Source organism: Bos taurus, chromosome 14, assembly GCF_002263795.3.
Source record: "Bos taurus isolate L1 Dominette 01449 registration number 42190680 breed Hereford chromosome 14, ARS-UCD2.0, whole genome shotgun sequence".
Taxonomy (NCBI): domain Eukaryota; kingdom Metazoa; phylum Chordata; class Mammalia; order Artiodactyla; family Bovidae; genus Bos; species Bos taurus.
In genome coordinates, this window is record NC_037341.1 from 64,096,623 (window position 1) to 64,111,575 (window position 14,953).

At 39.0% G+C, this 14,953-nt stretch overlaps 1 protein-coding gene across 2 annotated transcripts in view; it reads left to right on the forward strand.

Moving 5' to 3' along the window:
- The window catches only part of RNF19A (ring finger protein 19A, RBR E3 ubiquitin protein ligase), a 55,505-nt gene extending 48,742 nt beyond the window's left edge, over positions 1–6,763 (forward strand). Inside the window, exons 8-10 of one of the 2 annotated variants that reach the window (NM_001191331.1) lie at positions 2,208–2,421; positions 3,749–3,892; positions 4,558–6,763. In NM_001191331.1, the coding sequence (NP_001178260.1) occupies positions 2,208–2,421; positions 3,749–3,892; positions 4,558–5,248 (1,049 nt within the window). In that variant the 3' untranslated portion in view covers positions 5,249–6,763. The remainder of the gene's footprint in view (positions 1–2,207; positions 2,422–3,748; positions 3,893–4,557) is intronic. The other variant, XM_010812170.4, reaches the window with a different exon arrangement.
- Positions 6,764–14,953: the final 8,190 nt, after the last annotated feature.

The following is a 14,953-nucleotide window of genomic DNA, read 5'->3' on the forward strand; positions in this document are numbered from 1 at the left end:
GGGTCGCAAAGAGTCAGACACAACTGAGCAACTTCACTTTCTTTATTTTACTTGTAAGTGTGTATATATATATATCTTTTAAGTGCAGTAAGCTGAGGTTTATCTGTAATCTGCATGTGTGTGAAGATAATGTTCTATTTCCTACCTCCCATTTTCTCTTGGACTCACTCCAATTAGATTTTGGTCCCTACCAGTCCAAAATTTCCTCTCTACCACTCCACCAAAGCAGAGTCACCAGGTACCTCCATGAAGCAAATATAGTGGCCCGTTCTTGATTTCCATCTTACTCTGACAGTATACTTGACATGGTAGAGCATGCCCTCCTTAAAACATTTTCTCTACTTGTCTTCTCTTATCTTGTGGCCACTTCTCAGTCTTTTTTGCTGATTCATTTTCCTTTCCTAACCTCTGAATTTTGGAGTTTCCCAGGGCTCATTCTCAGATTTATCTATACTCACTCCCTAGGTAATCTCTATTAAATAATATATATAGACAGATGACTCTTAAATTTATATCTAGGCTAGAACTGTCCTCTGAACTTCAGTTTGTACATGTAACTCTTCTCTTTAATCTGCACTTGAATGTCTTAACAAGAATTGCAAGCTTGACTTCTCTATAACCAAACTCTTCACTCTAAAACTTGTTGGCCTCTCAGTCATCCTTACCTTATTAAGTAGTCTCTTTATTCTTGCTATTGCTGTGCTAAAACCTTTACTTAAGATTACTCTCCCCTTTTCATCAGCAGATTCTGCTGGTTCCTCCAGTGTTTAGCCATAATTCAACCATTTCTCACCATCTCTGTTCCACTAGTACAAACTACTCTCTTCTTGCCTGTGTTATAGTAGTAGCGTTTTATGTGATCCATTAGTTAGATCTAACTTATGTTCAGAATTCTCTCAGTGCTTCTGACTGTACCAGAGGTGAGGGAATGGAATCCACAGCCGCTACCATGGCCCATAAGTCCAGCTGTGGTCTTTCCTGAGCTGCATCTTTGAACTCTTCCCTTGTCACTCTATTTTATACCTCCTGTCCTTGATCCTGAGATGCCAAACATACTTCTACCGCTAGGCTTTTAAACTTGAAGTTTCCTCTGCCTGGATTACCCTTCCCCCAGATAATTTCATGGCTCACTCCTTCACTTCCTTTTCAGAGAGGGCTTCTCTCATTACACTATATAAAACAGCAAACAGGCATGCAGGCTCACACACAGAGATGCATGCACTCCTCATCACTCTCTGCCTTACTGACTCCTCTTTATTCTGATTCATTTTTTCTCATAGCATTTGTCACCATGTAATTGTATTTATTGCTCTCCCCAATTGGAGCATAAGTCTTTTGAGGGCAAGATGTTTGTCTCTGATTCACTGTGTCCCAGCACTTAGAAACAGAGTTGGGTTATATAATAGGAGCTCAAATATTAGAGCAAATAGGTAAATTCTCCAGTATAAAGCATGTGAAAAAGTACTGAAAGATTGAAATATAATGGTATCAGACCTCATAATAACTTACAATCGGAACTATGGAATATATTCAGAAGTCAACTTTTGACCCATTCTTACTGACCTCAAGACACCCTTACTGAAAACCATCACATAATTTTCCTCCAAAGTCAGCTAAATTTTTCAACAATTAGGTTCTTTATAGAAATTTTAAATCTTCTAGATTTTCATCTAAATTGCAGGTATACTTCATTTTATTGCACTTTGTAGCTCATTACGTATTTTTACAAATTGAAGAAAGTTTGTGGCAATCCTGACTTGTCAGATGATGGTTAGCAATTTTTAGCCATAAAGAATTTTTTAAATCAATGGTATACACAATTTTTAGACATAATGCTATTGCACACTTGACTGTAGTATAGTATAAACTTAACTTGTATATGCTCTAGGAGGACCAAAACTTCATGATTCACTTTATTGTGATATTTGCTTTATTACCATGGTCTGCAACCAGACCCACAGTTCCTCTAAGATATGCCTGTAGTGACCATTTAAAACTGAGGCCCAGTCCTTAATCCAGCTTCGCTGTGAGGTGTTTCCCTTTACTATTATCCCATAGTTATATGTCCCTGACTCCAGACATCTTTTCTATTCCTGTGTATGTTTTACACTTTATATGAAAATGCATCCTATCTGAAAATCACGACAGACTCTTAAGGAGAGGGAAATTAATAATCACACTAATTTCTTTGAAATATTTGCATTTAGACACAACTTCAGTAGCAGAAGCAAGACACAACCCCAGCATAGGGGAGGGAAGTGTTGGTGGTTTGACTGGCAGTTTGAGTGCAAGCGGGAGCCACATGGATCGAATAGGAGCCATCCGGGACAACCTAAGTGAGACGGCCAGCACCATGGCGCTCGCCGGAGCCAGTATCACAGGGAGTCTGTCAGGAAGTGCCATGGTAAACTGTTTCAACAGGTAAGAAAACTGCATTGTTTTGCTTTAACTGTAAACTAATTAGATGAGAATTTTGAACACAAAGCACGATGATTACATATAATCCTACTGTGTCAGGGTTGAAAACAATAAGGTTTCAAGTAAGTTTTAAGGTTTCAGAAAATGAAATTTAGTGGTGAACAGTGAATGAGGAGATCTGATGAGGTAAAAACCAAATCTTAGGGATAACATTATGCCATTTTTTTGTTCACTACACTTGTCAGATTTTATGAGTCAGTGCTGGACCTTCTCTGGTGAACACTGTAAAGGCAGTGATTAAGCCTGTACTTACATCTCTTGGGAGGCAGCCACAGCTGGATGTTGGGAAATGAGACACTGGCTGAAGCCTGAGGGGACAGGTGGTGTCAGGATGTCGGGAGTGCACAGGCTGAGTCCAAGAGTCTGCCTGGGCCCTTTTCTGTATTAATGGTTATTTAATTCTCACAAAGTCTTTTACCAAAAGCTATGTAGATAATAGGTAGGATAAGTTAAGCATTTTTATCTTCTCTTATTTCCTCTTTAATTCACTTTTATTAGCTTTAGGGGTTTTTTAAATGTAGGGGAAAATACATGAATTAAAAGATAAATCAGTTATAGTTATTTTTAGGTATTGTGCTTTTAAACACAAACTCTTAAGTTACAGTGGTGTATATTATTATTTTTTTAAGAGTCAGGTGTTAAATTTAGAACCATTTTTAATATACAGATCCCCAGAATTTTTTGATTCATTGATCTTAGAATGGGTTCTAATGTATTCAGATTTGGTGTTTTGCTGGTAGGCTGCAGTCCGTGGGGTCGCTAGGAGTCGGACACAATTGAGTGACTTCACTTTCACTTTTCACTTTAACGCATTGGAGAAGGAAATGGCAACCCACTCCAGTGTTCTTCCCTGGAGAATCCCAGGGACGGGTGAGCCTGGTGGGCTGCTGTCTTGGGTCGCACAGAGTCGGACACGACTGAAGTGACTTAGCAACAGCAGCAGCAGGGAAGCAGAGTGCCACACCCTAAGTGAGAATGATGGAGCATGTTTAAGCATCCATTCTAAAATCCTTTCTATTCTATTTGTGTTACTCTGTAACTACCTTACCTGGCAGACAGCTAATTTTCCCATTTTATTCAGATAACTGGTACTCTTCAGTATACTGCAGTAGAATTTGAATAATCAAATAAAAGGAAGCTGAAAAAAATAATGTTTATAGTTGTCTCTAAATTAGCTTCTTGTTACTCAGTTACTTGAAGATAAGCATTCTCATAGTAGTGCTGATACTATGTATAATTTTTGTCTTTTTCTGATACCCCTCTCTTTAAGGTTGGAAGTACAAGCAGATGTACAGAAAGAACGGTACAGCCTAAGTGGAGAGTCCGGCACAGTCAGCTTGGGGACAGTTAGTGATAATGCCAGCACCAAGGCAATGGCAGGATCCATTCTGAATTCCTATATCCCACTGGACAAGTAAGGAAAAAGTTGTTGTAAAGTCAAAAGCATTTTTAGATTAATTTGTATCCCTATCATTAAGCAGAATTATGGTAAATAATTGTTATCTCTTCTGTTAGGTTCTCTGAAAAATGTAAGTAGTGAGAGATGTCCAAAACAGGCAGATCCATAGAGACAGAAAGGAGATTAGTGGTTGCTCGGGGTTGAGGGGCAGGGAGAATGGGAACTGGCTGCTAATGGTACAGGGCTTCTTTGGCGGACAATGAAAATGTTCTTGAGTTCGGTCATGGTGATGACTGGACAACTGTGAATATACTACAAACCACTGAATTGTGTACTTTAAACAGGTGGATTTATGATATGCAAATTCTCTCTCAATACAACTGTTCTGGAAAAAAAATGGAGAAGGTAGCGTAGTACCTGGAACAGTGTAAGAAGTGAGCATGGTTGCTTTTGGTTTTTTCTTTTTTCCCCTATTTGAAGCATTGTTATAAAGACAGTTCTCTTATTTCAAGCAGCTTTTTTCCATTAGTAGAATGTATCCTGCATTAATTTGTTCTGATGCTTTTATACAGTCTTTTAACATTTCACCCAGAAACTCTCCCCCTTTGATACATTTGTATTTAATAAAAAATAAAAAAAGAGGAAGTCAAAAATTTATATTTGTTTCACTTCTGTTCCAGAGAAGGCAACAGTATGGAGGTTCAGGTAGATATTGAATCAAAGCCATCCAAGTTCAGGCACAACAGTGGAAGCAGCAGTGTGGAGGATGGCAGTGCCACCCGAAGCCATCCTGGGGGCTCGTCCGGTGGCTTGCCTGAAGGTAAATCCAGCGCCACCAAGTGGTCCAAAGAAGCAACAGCAGGAAAGAAATCAAAAAGTGGTAAATTGAGGAAAAAGAGTAACATGAAGATAAACGAGACCCGAGAGGACATGGATGCACAGTTGTTAGAACAACAAAGCACGAACTCAAGTGAATTTGAGGCTCCGTCCCTCAGTGACAGTATGCCGTCCGTAGCAGATTCCCACTCTAGTCACTTTTCTGAGTTTAGTTGTTCTGACCTAGAAAGCATGAAAACTTCTTGTAGTCATGGTTCCACTGATTATCACGCCCGCTTTGCTACTGTTAACATTCTTCCTGAGGTAGAAAATGACCGACTGGAAAATTCCCCCCATCAGTGTAGCATTTCTGTGCTTACCCAAACTGCTTCATGTTCAGAAGTTCCACAGTTGAACCATATTGCCGAAGAACATGGTAACAGTGGAATAAAACCCAGTGTTGATTTATATTTTGGCAGTGCACTAAAAGAAACAAATAACAACCACTCACATCAGACAATGGAATTAAAAGTTGCAATTCAGACTGATATATAGACCTATAAATGCTGCAAAATAATTACCACTTGAAAAACCTTGTTTGGAGCTGGTTGAACTACAGATGGCTGTTTTTTAAGTTTCAAGTTGCCAGCAAAGGCCGGGTTACATAATCATAATGCAGATACGTTTTCTATGTTCAGCAAAGCATTGTGTTTCATGTGGATCTTAATTACCAAACTATGAAATGAAAGCTTTAAAAGTGCATTATCGTAAGGACAATAATTCTTAAGAGAATTATGTTTTGTGTGTTTGCCACAAATTAGTGCTTGAAGCACATACTTGTGTATTTAGATAGAAATTTGGCTTAATTTATAATCAATATAAAGTACTAATGCAGTTCTACAGCATTCTTATGAAGAGAACTTGAGGCTTAGGGATAAGTGGTTAGTGACATTTTATTGAAACCACTAAGGGATACTATTTAAAGAACCTTGCAGGTTATTCTCAGTATATGATATTCTTTGTAACATTTCTGTTCATAACTGGGCATAAATTTCATTTCTTCTTCACATGCAATGTGGATATATACAGCTTAATGCAGCCCATTTGCTACCATGTGGATACTTAGACACCTTGAGCAAGATTGTGGCAGTTTTGCACAACTTTGAAATAGAAATACCTGGTACTCTATTTAGCTTGTATATTGTTGCCATCTTAGAAGACAAGTGTAAAAGTAGGTAATTAAGTATACTGACAGCACCAAATAAGATATAGGAAGCTGCAAAATAAAATTCCATTAGTTTATAAGTATTACAAAAAGTCACCTTTCCCAAAGGGGAACTTTGCACCCCGTTGATCCTTGGTGCCTTGGGAATAGACTGGATTTTAAGGGCCTACATGTTTTGAGAGTTTTGCTGTATTGTTTTCCATAATGTCCTCCTTAGTCACCTTGGATTATGTAGAAAAATACAGGATAGAGAAACATCAGTATAATTACAGTAACAATGCTGAAAAAGTATTAGCCTACCAAAGACACACTCAGGCTTTAGTGAACAACTTTACATAATAACCTCAGTTTTTAGCACATATCTTCTCCAATCATGAAATCAAAGCATGGCGCAGAGTTGGTACCAAGTACTAAGGAGGGCCGTGTATGGCTGGCTTTATTTTCCTTTGCTTTTGTTTATGGAACATGTTCAACTGACATAAACAAAAGTTGGCCAAAATATTGCCTATACTGTTAACTTCCAGTATAATTCACTTAAATAAAACAGGCTCACCTCAGTGATTAGCAGTTAAAATATTCCATCTTACATGTTTCTATTAAGTATTACCATTATGGTGCTACTAAGCGTTTTCTTTTGATAAAAGGAAAAATGCCATGGGCTGCAGTCTTCTTTCATCACTTTTCTCACCAGGCCCATTAATATGCTTATAACACTAGTGCCAGTTATTTTATTTGATCATGCTTATTATGGTATTTGTATATTTGTCTGCATTCCAGTTTTGTTCAGTAGTGAGTGTGTAAACTGCATACATGAAATAAATGTAAATACTAATGTATCGCTGCTGTATGGTTTGTGCACAGGCGTTTTTATAAGAACAGAAACATTCATTTGCTGTATGGTAAGTTCATAAATATTGCAAGCCACTGAGAGGATTCAATATTCTAGTCTCAGCCCAGAGAGAGGCATCTGCTGAAGTTCTCAACAAACACTGTTTGAAAGTATCCTTTCTTCATGTCAAAGACCCGCCTTCCTTCAGAAAGAAGTTGCTTTCTTCACTACAGAATTTAATTTTTTTTTAAGTAGATTGGTTGGAAAGTAAATAGGTCTGTTACTAAATTATGAAGAGAGAAGCATTATAAATCCTCATCTGAAAAGTAAAAAGATCTTAACTTGTAAGAGATCCTACTCTGGCAACATTAGGTTATGAAACTACAGTCAGTTAAATTCAAGCTAATAATTGTAGCAAAACACTTTGTATTACAACCTCTGTTTTCCTGTTACACAGTTAATACGTCATGAAAGTAATATGTATGAATATGTTGACTGCCTTCTTGACATTTCATAAAAAACTAAAGATTAAATGGAAAGCTAAATGATCTTAGGAGGAATATGGCAAAAGCGGTGCTGCGTCAGGAGGCCTGTGTGTGCCGCTCACCCCGTCCCCTCTCCTGGTTGTACCCAACCAGTACCACCTCAGTTTCACTTTAAAAATGGTCTAAACCTTTCAATTGACTTCAGAAGTTCCTTCAAACTTGGGTTAATTAAGGACCAAATCAGATTCCTGTGGAGCTCAACCTTGGGCTACCATAGCATGAGAGAATACTCCAGAATTAAGACAGGCCTTAACTCATCACCTCCAGTATTCTTGCCTGGAGAATTCCATGGATAGAGGACCCTGGTGGGCTACAGTCAATGGGGTCATAAAGAGTGGGACACGATTGAGTGACTAATACTTTCAGTTTTTCACTTAATTCATTAGACTCTTTTAAAGACCCTTTATACTTCGCTTTCTTCAAAGCCTTTGGGGAAGATCACATCGTAGTGAGAGAATACCCTGATTATGATCATATACCCTACTGGTCATTGTCTGTGCTACCGGTTTACCTGAATTCTCTTACATGTACAGATTAGCTTTTTATATTAAATTTACACAATTCATTCTTTTGCTAGAAATGAGGTTAATTTATAAATATGAAAGATTTTCCATAGCATATTCTCTAGTTAAATATAAATTTTGGAAAGGTTCGTCATGGTCATGGAGAAGATAGACTCCGAGCTCACCTCCTCCCACAGGTACACCACAATTACAACTGTTTACAGAGTAACTACCTATGGCAACCACCTAAAGACTAGCAGAAAAGAGTCTCTACAGCTAAAGATACAAAGAAGGAGCCACAACAAGATGCATAGGAGGGGGAGAGACTGGTATAGTCCAGACTCACACCCCCAAGTCCTTGACCCCAAGTGGGAAGAATATCACACACGCAGAGGTCTCCCCAAGGAGCGAGGGGGGTCTGAGCCCATGGTGGGCTCCTAGTCTGGGAGTTATGCACTGGAAAGATAAGCGCCCAGGACATCTGGTCAGGGATTTAAAAACTGGCTAAAAAACTGAGCTTACCTTTCTGAAAAACTGAGCTTACCTTTCTGAAAAACTGGGCTTACCTTTGAGAGCTGGGGGGCGGGGTGGGACGGGGTGCTCCTACAGGGCACATGCAAAATCTCAACATGCTCCAAGTCCCAGAGCAGAGGGAGAAATTCTAAAGGAGCCCAGGTCAAACCCACTCGCTTCTGCACAGTGAACGAAATCATCTACCATGTGAAAAGGCAGCCTACTGAATGTCAAATACCAAGTCAGATTTCTTACCAATATAAAAAATCCCATTTAAAAGAATGGCAGAGGACCTGGATGAACATTTTTCCAGAAAAGACATACAGATGGCCAAAAAGAAAAGATGCTCAATGTCACTAATAATTAAGGAAATGCAAATTAAAAACAGAAGGAGATATCACCTCACACCTATCAGAATGGTTGTTATCAGAAAACAAGTATTGGCAAGGATGTGGATAAAAGGGAACCTTCCTGTACTGTTGGTGAGAATATAAATTGGTAGAACCGCAATGGAAAACAGTATGGAGGCCCCTCAAAAAATTGGAAATGGAATTACCAGATGATCCAGCAATTCCACTTCTGGGTATTTTTGAAGAAACCAAAAACCCTTTTCAGATGTATGCACCCCTGTGTTCATAGCAGCATTATTTACAATAGCCAAGATGTGGAAGCAACCTAAGTGTCCATTAGTAGGAAAATGGATAGAGAAGAGGTGATAATGTGGACATGTGTCCATGCATATTTGGGTATAGATACCTATATATGTGTGTGTGTGTGTGTGTGCTTGGATGTCTGTGTGTGTGTATGGAATATTAGCCATAAAAATGAAATTGTGCCATTTGCAACAACTTGATATACAGAGTATTAAGTGAAATAAGTCAAAGACAAATACGATCTCATTTGTATGTGAAAACTAAGAAAACAGACCGATACAGAGAGCAAATGGGTGGTTGCCAGATTTGGAGGAAGAAGGGTGCTTTGGGCAAAACAGGTGATGAGGGTTAAGAGAGACAAACTTCCAGTTGTAAAATAAATAAACCCCAGAGATGTAATATACATCATAAAGAATATGGTCAATACTATTACAGTAACTATGGAGAGAGGTCGTTACTAGGTTCATCATAGTGATGATTTTGTAGTGTATGTAATGTCAAATCACTATACAGTACATCTGAAACATAATATTGTATGTAGATTATATTTCAGTTAGAAAATTTTTAAAAAACTTAGATTACCAAAGGATAAGATACATGTTGAAAACCATCAGAACTATTCATTCATACATAACATGAGCAAAATACCTAAACTACTTCTATCATTTTGCCAATTTTAGAGTCAGTTAAGATTCTCAGAGTTACGTTTTATATGGCTCTTTTAATGGACTTGTTTCATTTATTTCCCTTAATTAAGTATAAAGCCATTATTTACATATTGGTTGTTTCTGGAAGCCCAAAATAGTATTCTAAATCTGGGGAGAGTTATAGTACTTCAGTAGCCATCATTTAGCAGATAAATAGTGAAGGGGAGTTTGCAGTTTATACATTTAGTTCAAATTGAGTCACTACATTTCCTATGCCAGTCAGAATGTTTGTGACTTCAATTTATTCATTCATTCAATGAAGAAAGTAAATCTGGAGATACAGCATTATACCAAATAACCAGATTCTCTGATTTCAGCAAGCTTATAGTCAGGAGAGTGGCATAAATAGTAAACATATACACACACATTAAAATATTGTCAGATAATGGATGTTATGAAAATACGAGGTTGGGGAGAAGTGACTGGAAGTATTGGGTATGCCATTTTATACAGGGCAAATTGGAAAGAAGTCTTCGGTGACACTGGTGCAAAGATTTTTTAAAAAGTGAGGGACAGACTATGAAGACAGACCTATTGGATGAGCATTCTAGAAAGAAATCTTTCCTCAGGTGAGTTAACAGACAATTTAGACATCAGTGTTGGAATTTGTTTGATATCTGGAAATATGTTAGCCACCTTGTTTTCCTTGGAGAGTGTCTTGACTGTTTTTAGCACTTTACATTTCCGTAAACATTTTAGAATAAGCATGTTGCATTCCACCAGTTTTGTTTGGGATTGCACTGAATCTATAATTATCCCTCTAGAGATCTTTCACATCTTTTCTTAAATCTTATCCCCGGGTACTTAATTTTTTTAGATACCATTTTCTGTTTGTTTCAGTTCAGTCACTCAGTCATGTCCAACTCTGCAACGCCATAGACTGCAGCACACCAGGCTTCCCTTTCCATCACCAACTCCCAGAGCCTACTCAAACTCATGTCCGTCACGTCGGTGATGCCATCCAACCATCTCAGCCTCTGTCATCCCCTTCTCCTCCTGCCTTCAATCTTTCCCAGCATCAGGGTCTTTTCCAATGAGTTGGTTCTTCTCATCAGGTGGCCAAAGTATTGGAGTTTCAGCTTCAGCATCAGTCCTTCCAGTGGATATCCAGGACTGATTTCCTTTAGGATTGACTTTCTGTAGCGTATAGAACCACAGCTAATTTTTATGTAATAATTTTGCTTCTTTTATTTCTAAAGTCTTTAAGATTTCTTTAGACACAATCATCATCTGGGAATTTTTTTATTTGAAAAACACTTTACAGTGCTTTAAAGTGTCAAACAGTTTCTATGTACTTCTAAAATATTCTTCCTTACTCTTTGGAACAACCCTGTGAAGGAGATGCTCATTATCCCCATTTTACAGATGAGGAAACTGAGATACAGAGTTATTAAATGCTTTGCCCAGAATTACATAGCTGGTAAGTGGCAGAACAAGGATTCAGATCTTTCTCTTCGATCATCACATCATATATTTCTCTTTCTGGCCATCTCAAAGGGAACCTCTTCAATATTTCAACCATTATGATATTTATGTTTCAGTTACGTTTGTAAATATATAGATATATATTTTATAGATATATAGATATCTCTATTATAGATATTATAGATATCATTTATCAAATTTATTAAATTCTTAGTTGCCAAGAGTTTTTACCTTGGGAAATATGTTATTGGCTGCTATTTTGGGGGAGAGCCACCTATCATATAATTGTGGTTTATTCCTTTAATGTTTTTAACATAGTAAATTTGACTCCAAGTATTAAACTAACCTCCTGGGATAAACTTCAATATCAGAGTATGTAAGACTGAAATTATGTCTTCCATGAATGTTTGGTAGAAATTACTATTAAACCTGGCTGAAATTTCTGAGTTGTTTTTCAATACCATGGAGACCCATGGTATGTTTTTAGGGTTAGTAAGCAGTTCCTTGGAGAAGGCAATGGCACCCCATTCCAGTACTCTTGCCTGGAAAATCCCATGGATGGAGGAGCCTGGTGGGCTGCAGTCCATGGGGTCGAGAAGAGTTAGGCACGACTGAGCGACTTCACTTTGACTTTTCACTTTCATGCATTGGAGAAGGAAATGGCAACCCACTCCAGTGTTCTTGCCTGGAGAATCCCAGGGGCAGGGGAGCCTGGTGGGCTGCCATCTATGGTGTCGCACAGAGTCAGACACGACTGAAGAGACTTAGCAGCAGCAGCAGCAGCAGCATGGCATGGCATGTTCGTTCCTCTTTGAGAGTTTACTAATCTTGGAGCATGGAGATTAGCAGTTGTCTGGTGCCAACATAGTCCTGATTTTATTGTTTTTCTTCCCACTTCTTGCTTAATAATATTGGAGCACCTGTTTCTGCTACCTTTTATCCTGCATGGAGAAGGTAAAACTTAGATATTTCACAACCCCATGTGTACCAGGTGCCTCCACATTCTGAATTCAGGATACTAAGGAAACAGAAACCTTTAAAAGAAAGAAACTGTAGGCTCTCGAGGGCAAGAATCCTGTCTTTACTTTTTCCTATGTGTACTTAGTAAGTACTCCATCTATGAAGAGGGCATTGAGGCTGCTACAACGGGACAGAACAGCAGTAAAGGCCTGAGAGTGTGGACCGAAACCTCAGAGCTGGTGGCTCACTTCATGAAGTTGACCACTAGAGTAAATTTTGAAACAAGACAGTGGCAGTCACTTTTAACAAGGTTAACCAAAAAGGTTCATGGGGTTCTCAAGGCAACAAAGGTCTGTATAGTCAAAGCTATGGTTTTTCCAGCAGTCTTGTCATGGATGTGAGAGCTGGGCCATCGAGAAGGCTGAGTGCCAAAGAATTGATGCTTTCAAATTGTGGTGCTGGAGAACACTCTTGAGAGTCCCTTGGACTGCAAGGAGATCAAACCAGTCAATGCTAAAGGAACTCAACCATAAATACTCATTGGAAGTACTGATACTGAAGCTCAAGCTCCAATACTTTGGCCACTTGATGAGAAGAGCCGACTCATTATGAAAGACCCTGATGTTGGGAAAGATTGGGAGCAGGAGGACAAGGGGGTGACAGGATGCGATGGTTGGATGGCATCACCGACTCAATGGGCGTGAGTTTGAGCAAGCTCCGAGAGATTTTGAAAGACAGGGAAGCCTGTTGTGCTGCAGTCCATGGGGTCGCAAAGAGTTGGACACGGTTTAGCAACTGAACAACCACCACCCCCACCAAATAGGTTAATTCGTAAATATTCTAGGATGTATGGCATCTAGAAAATCTTTTCTCAGGGTCAGTATAAACTGTATAAAAGTTACTTAGTCGTGTCCGACTCTTTGTGACCCCATGAACTGTAGCCCATCAGGCTCCCCTGTCCATGGAATTCTCCAGGCAAGAATACTGGAGTGGGTTGCCATTCCCTTCTCCCGGGACTCTTCCCAACCCAGGGATCAAACCCAGGTCTCCCGCATTGCAGGCAGACTCTTTACCAATTGAGCCTCCAGGGTCAGTATAGCCCAGACATTTTTATTTTCAGGGGCCTTTTGTTCTTCTGTTTAAGAAAAATGCAATACATTGAGCTAAATAAAGAGACCAGTGTTGCTTTAGAGGTAAGGTGTGAACTGATGTTTTAGAGACAAGTGCTATTGAGAGTTTTTGGGTTTCCCACGTGGCACTAGTGGTAGAGTCTGCCTGCCAATGCTGAAGATGCAAGATCCTCAGGTTCAATCCCTGGGTTGGAGAGATCCGTTGAAGAAGGAAATGGTAACCCACTCCGGTATTCTTGTTTGGAAAATTACACGGGCAGAGAAGCCTGGCAGGCTACATGGGGTCCCAAAGAGTTGAAATAAAATATGCACAGAAGATTTTCTTTCCCCTTCTTCCCTTTTTCCTTTCTCTTTTTTCTTTCTCCCTCTTTCTCTTCTCTGCCCCTCTTCCCACATTACCTTCCACATCACCACTTCAATGACCAAGTTATGTGTGATAGCATAGCTTTCTCCACATTTATATAATCTGATATAGTACATATATGTATGGATTATTGTGATTTTTCTCAGTATCTTATAGAAATCAGTCCAAGTCAAGGGGTAAAGCTCCAGCTCCTCCTTTCTGATGGCTTCATATTCATGGGTATTCACTGTGTGTCTCTCGTTTCTCTGCAAGAAATCAGCCTCATCTATAAGCCCTTGTTTCCTGGTACTTTGGAATATGCAGATGGATTCATAGAAATCAAATAGCTATGTTAAAGGTATATGTATTTTTAATTTTAATAGGATTATCAGACTGCCTTCCCCAGAAGGCTGTCACAGTTTCCAATCCCACTAACAATACATGACTCCCCTTTGTGCTGTATTTCACAACAGATATTAGGAGCTTCATGGTTTTGCAAGGATGTTTGGTATAAAGTAGTATCTATTACTTGGTTTTTCATATCCCTGACTATGAGTGAATTTGTACATCTTCTTGTGTGACCTTCTTTTTACTAGGGGAGGGGAATAGTGGTATTAAATTTGCTGCTGCTGCTGCTGCTGCTAAGTCGCTTCAGTCCTGTCCGACTCTGTGCGACCCCATAGACGGCAGCCCACCAGGCTCCCCCGTCCTTGGGATTCTCCAGACAAGAACACTGGAGTGGGTTGCCATTTCCTTCTCCAGTGCATCAAAGTGAAAAGTGAAAGTGAAGTCACTCAGTCGTGTCTGATCCTCAGCGACCCCATGGACTGCAGCCTTCCAGGCTCCTCCATCCATGGGATTTTCCAGGCAAGAGTACTGGACTGGGGTGCCATTGCCTTCTCCGGGTATTAAATTTGTGGTTATCTAAATTGACTTTAATGTTTTTTGCCTTTTTTTTGAGTTGTTTTCTCATTGTCAGTTTGAAAGATATCTTTATTGCAATAAAGATACATATATTAGTTATCATAATAGCTACATATTACATATTGTAGCTATTAAGTTATATTTTTATTACATTTTTTTTCCAAAGCTAGTATTTGATTATTGACTTTAAATTTTCTTGCTGTGCATTTTTCTTCTGAAATTTTATCTGGAATATTTTCAAAGTTACAGAAAAGTTGTAAAGATAACTCAGAGGCTTCTTATACACTCTTTACTCATATATATATATATATATATATATATATATATATATATTTGCCATATGATAGCTCTATTTTAAAATATGTCTAATAGTATATATTTCAGGCCTCTAGTCATGGGTAAGGTCTTCCCCTCCTCCTAAACGATACTTCAGTTCAGTTCGGTCGCTCAGTCATGTCGCTCTTTGCAACCCCATGGACTGCAGCACGCCAGGCCTCCCTGTC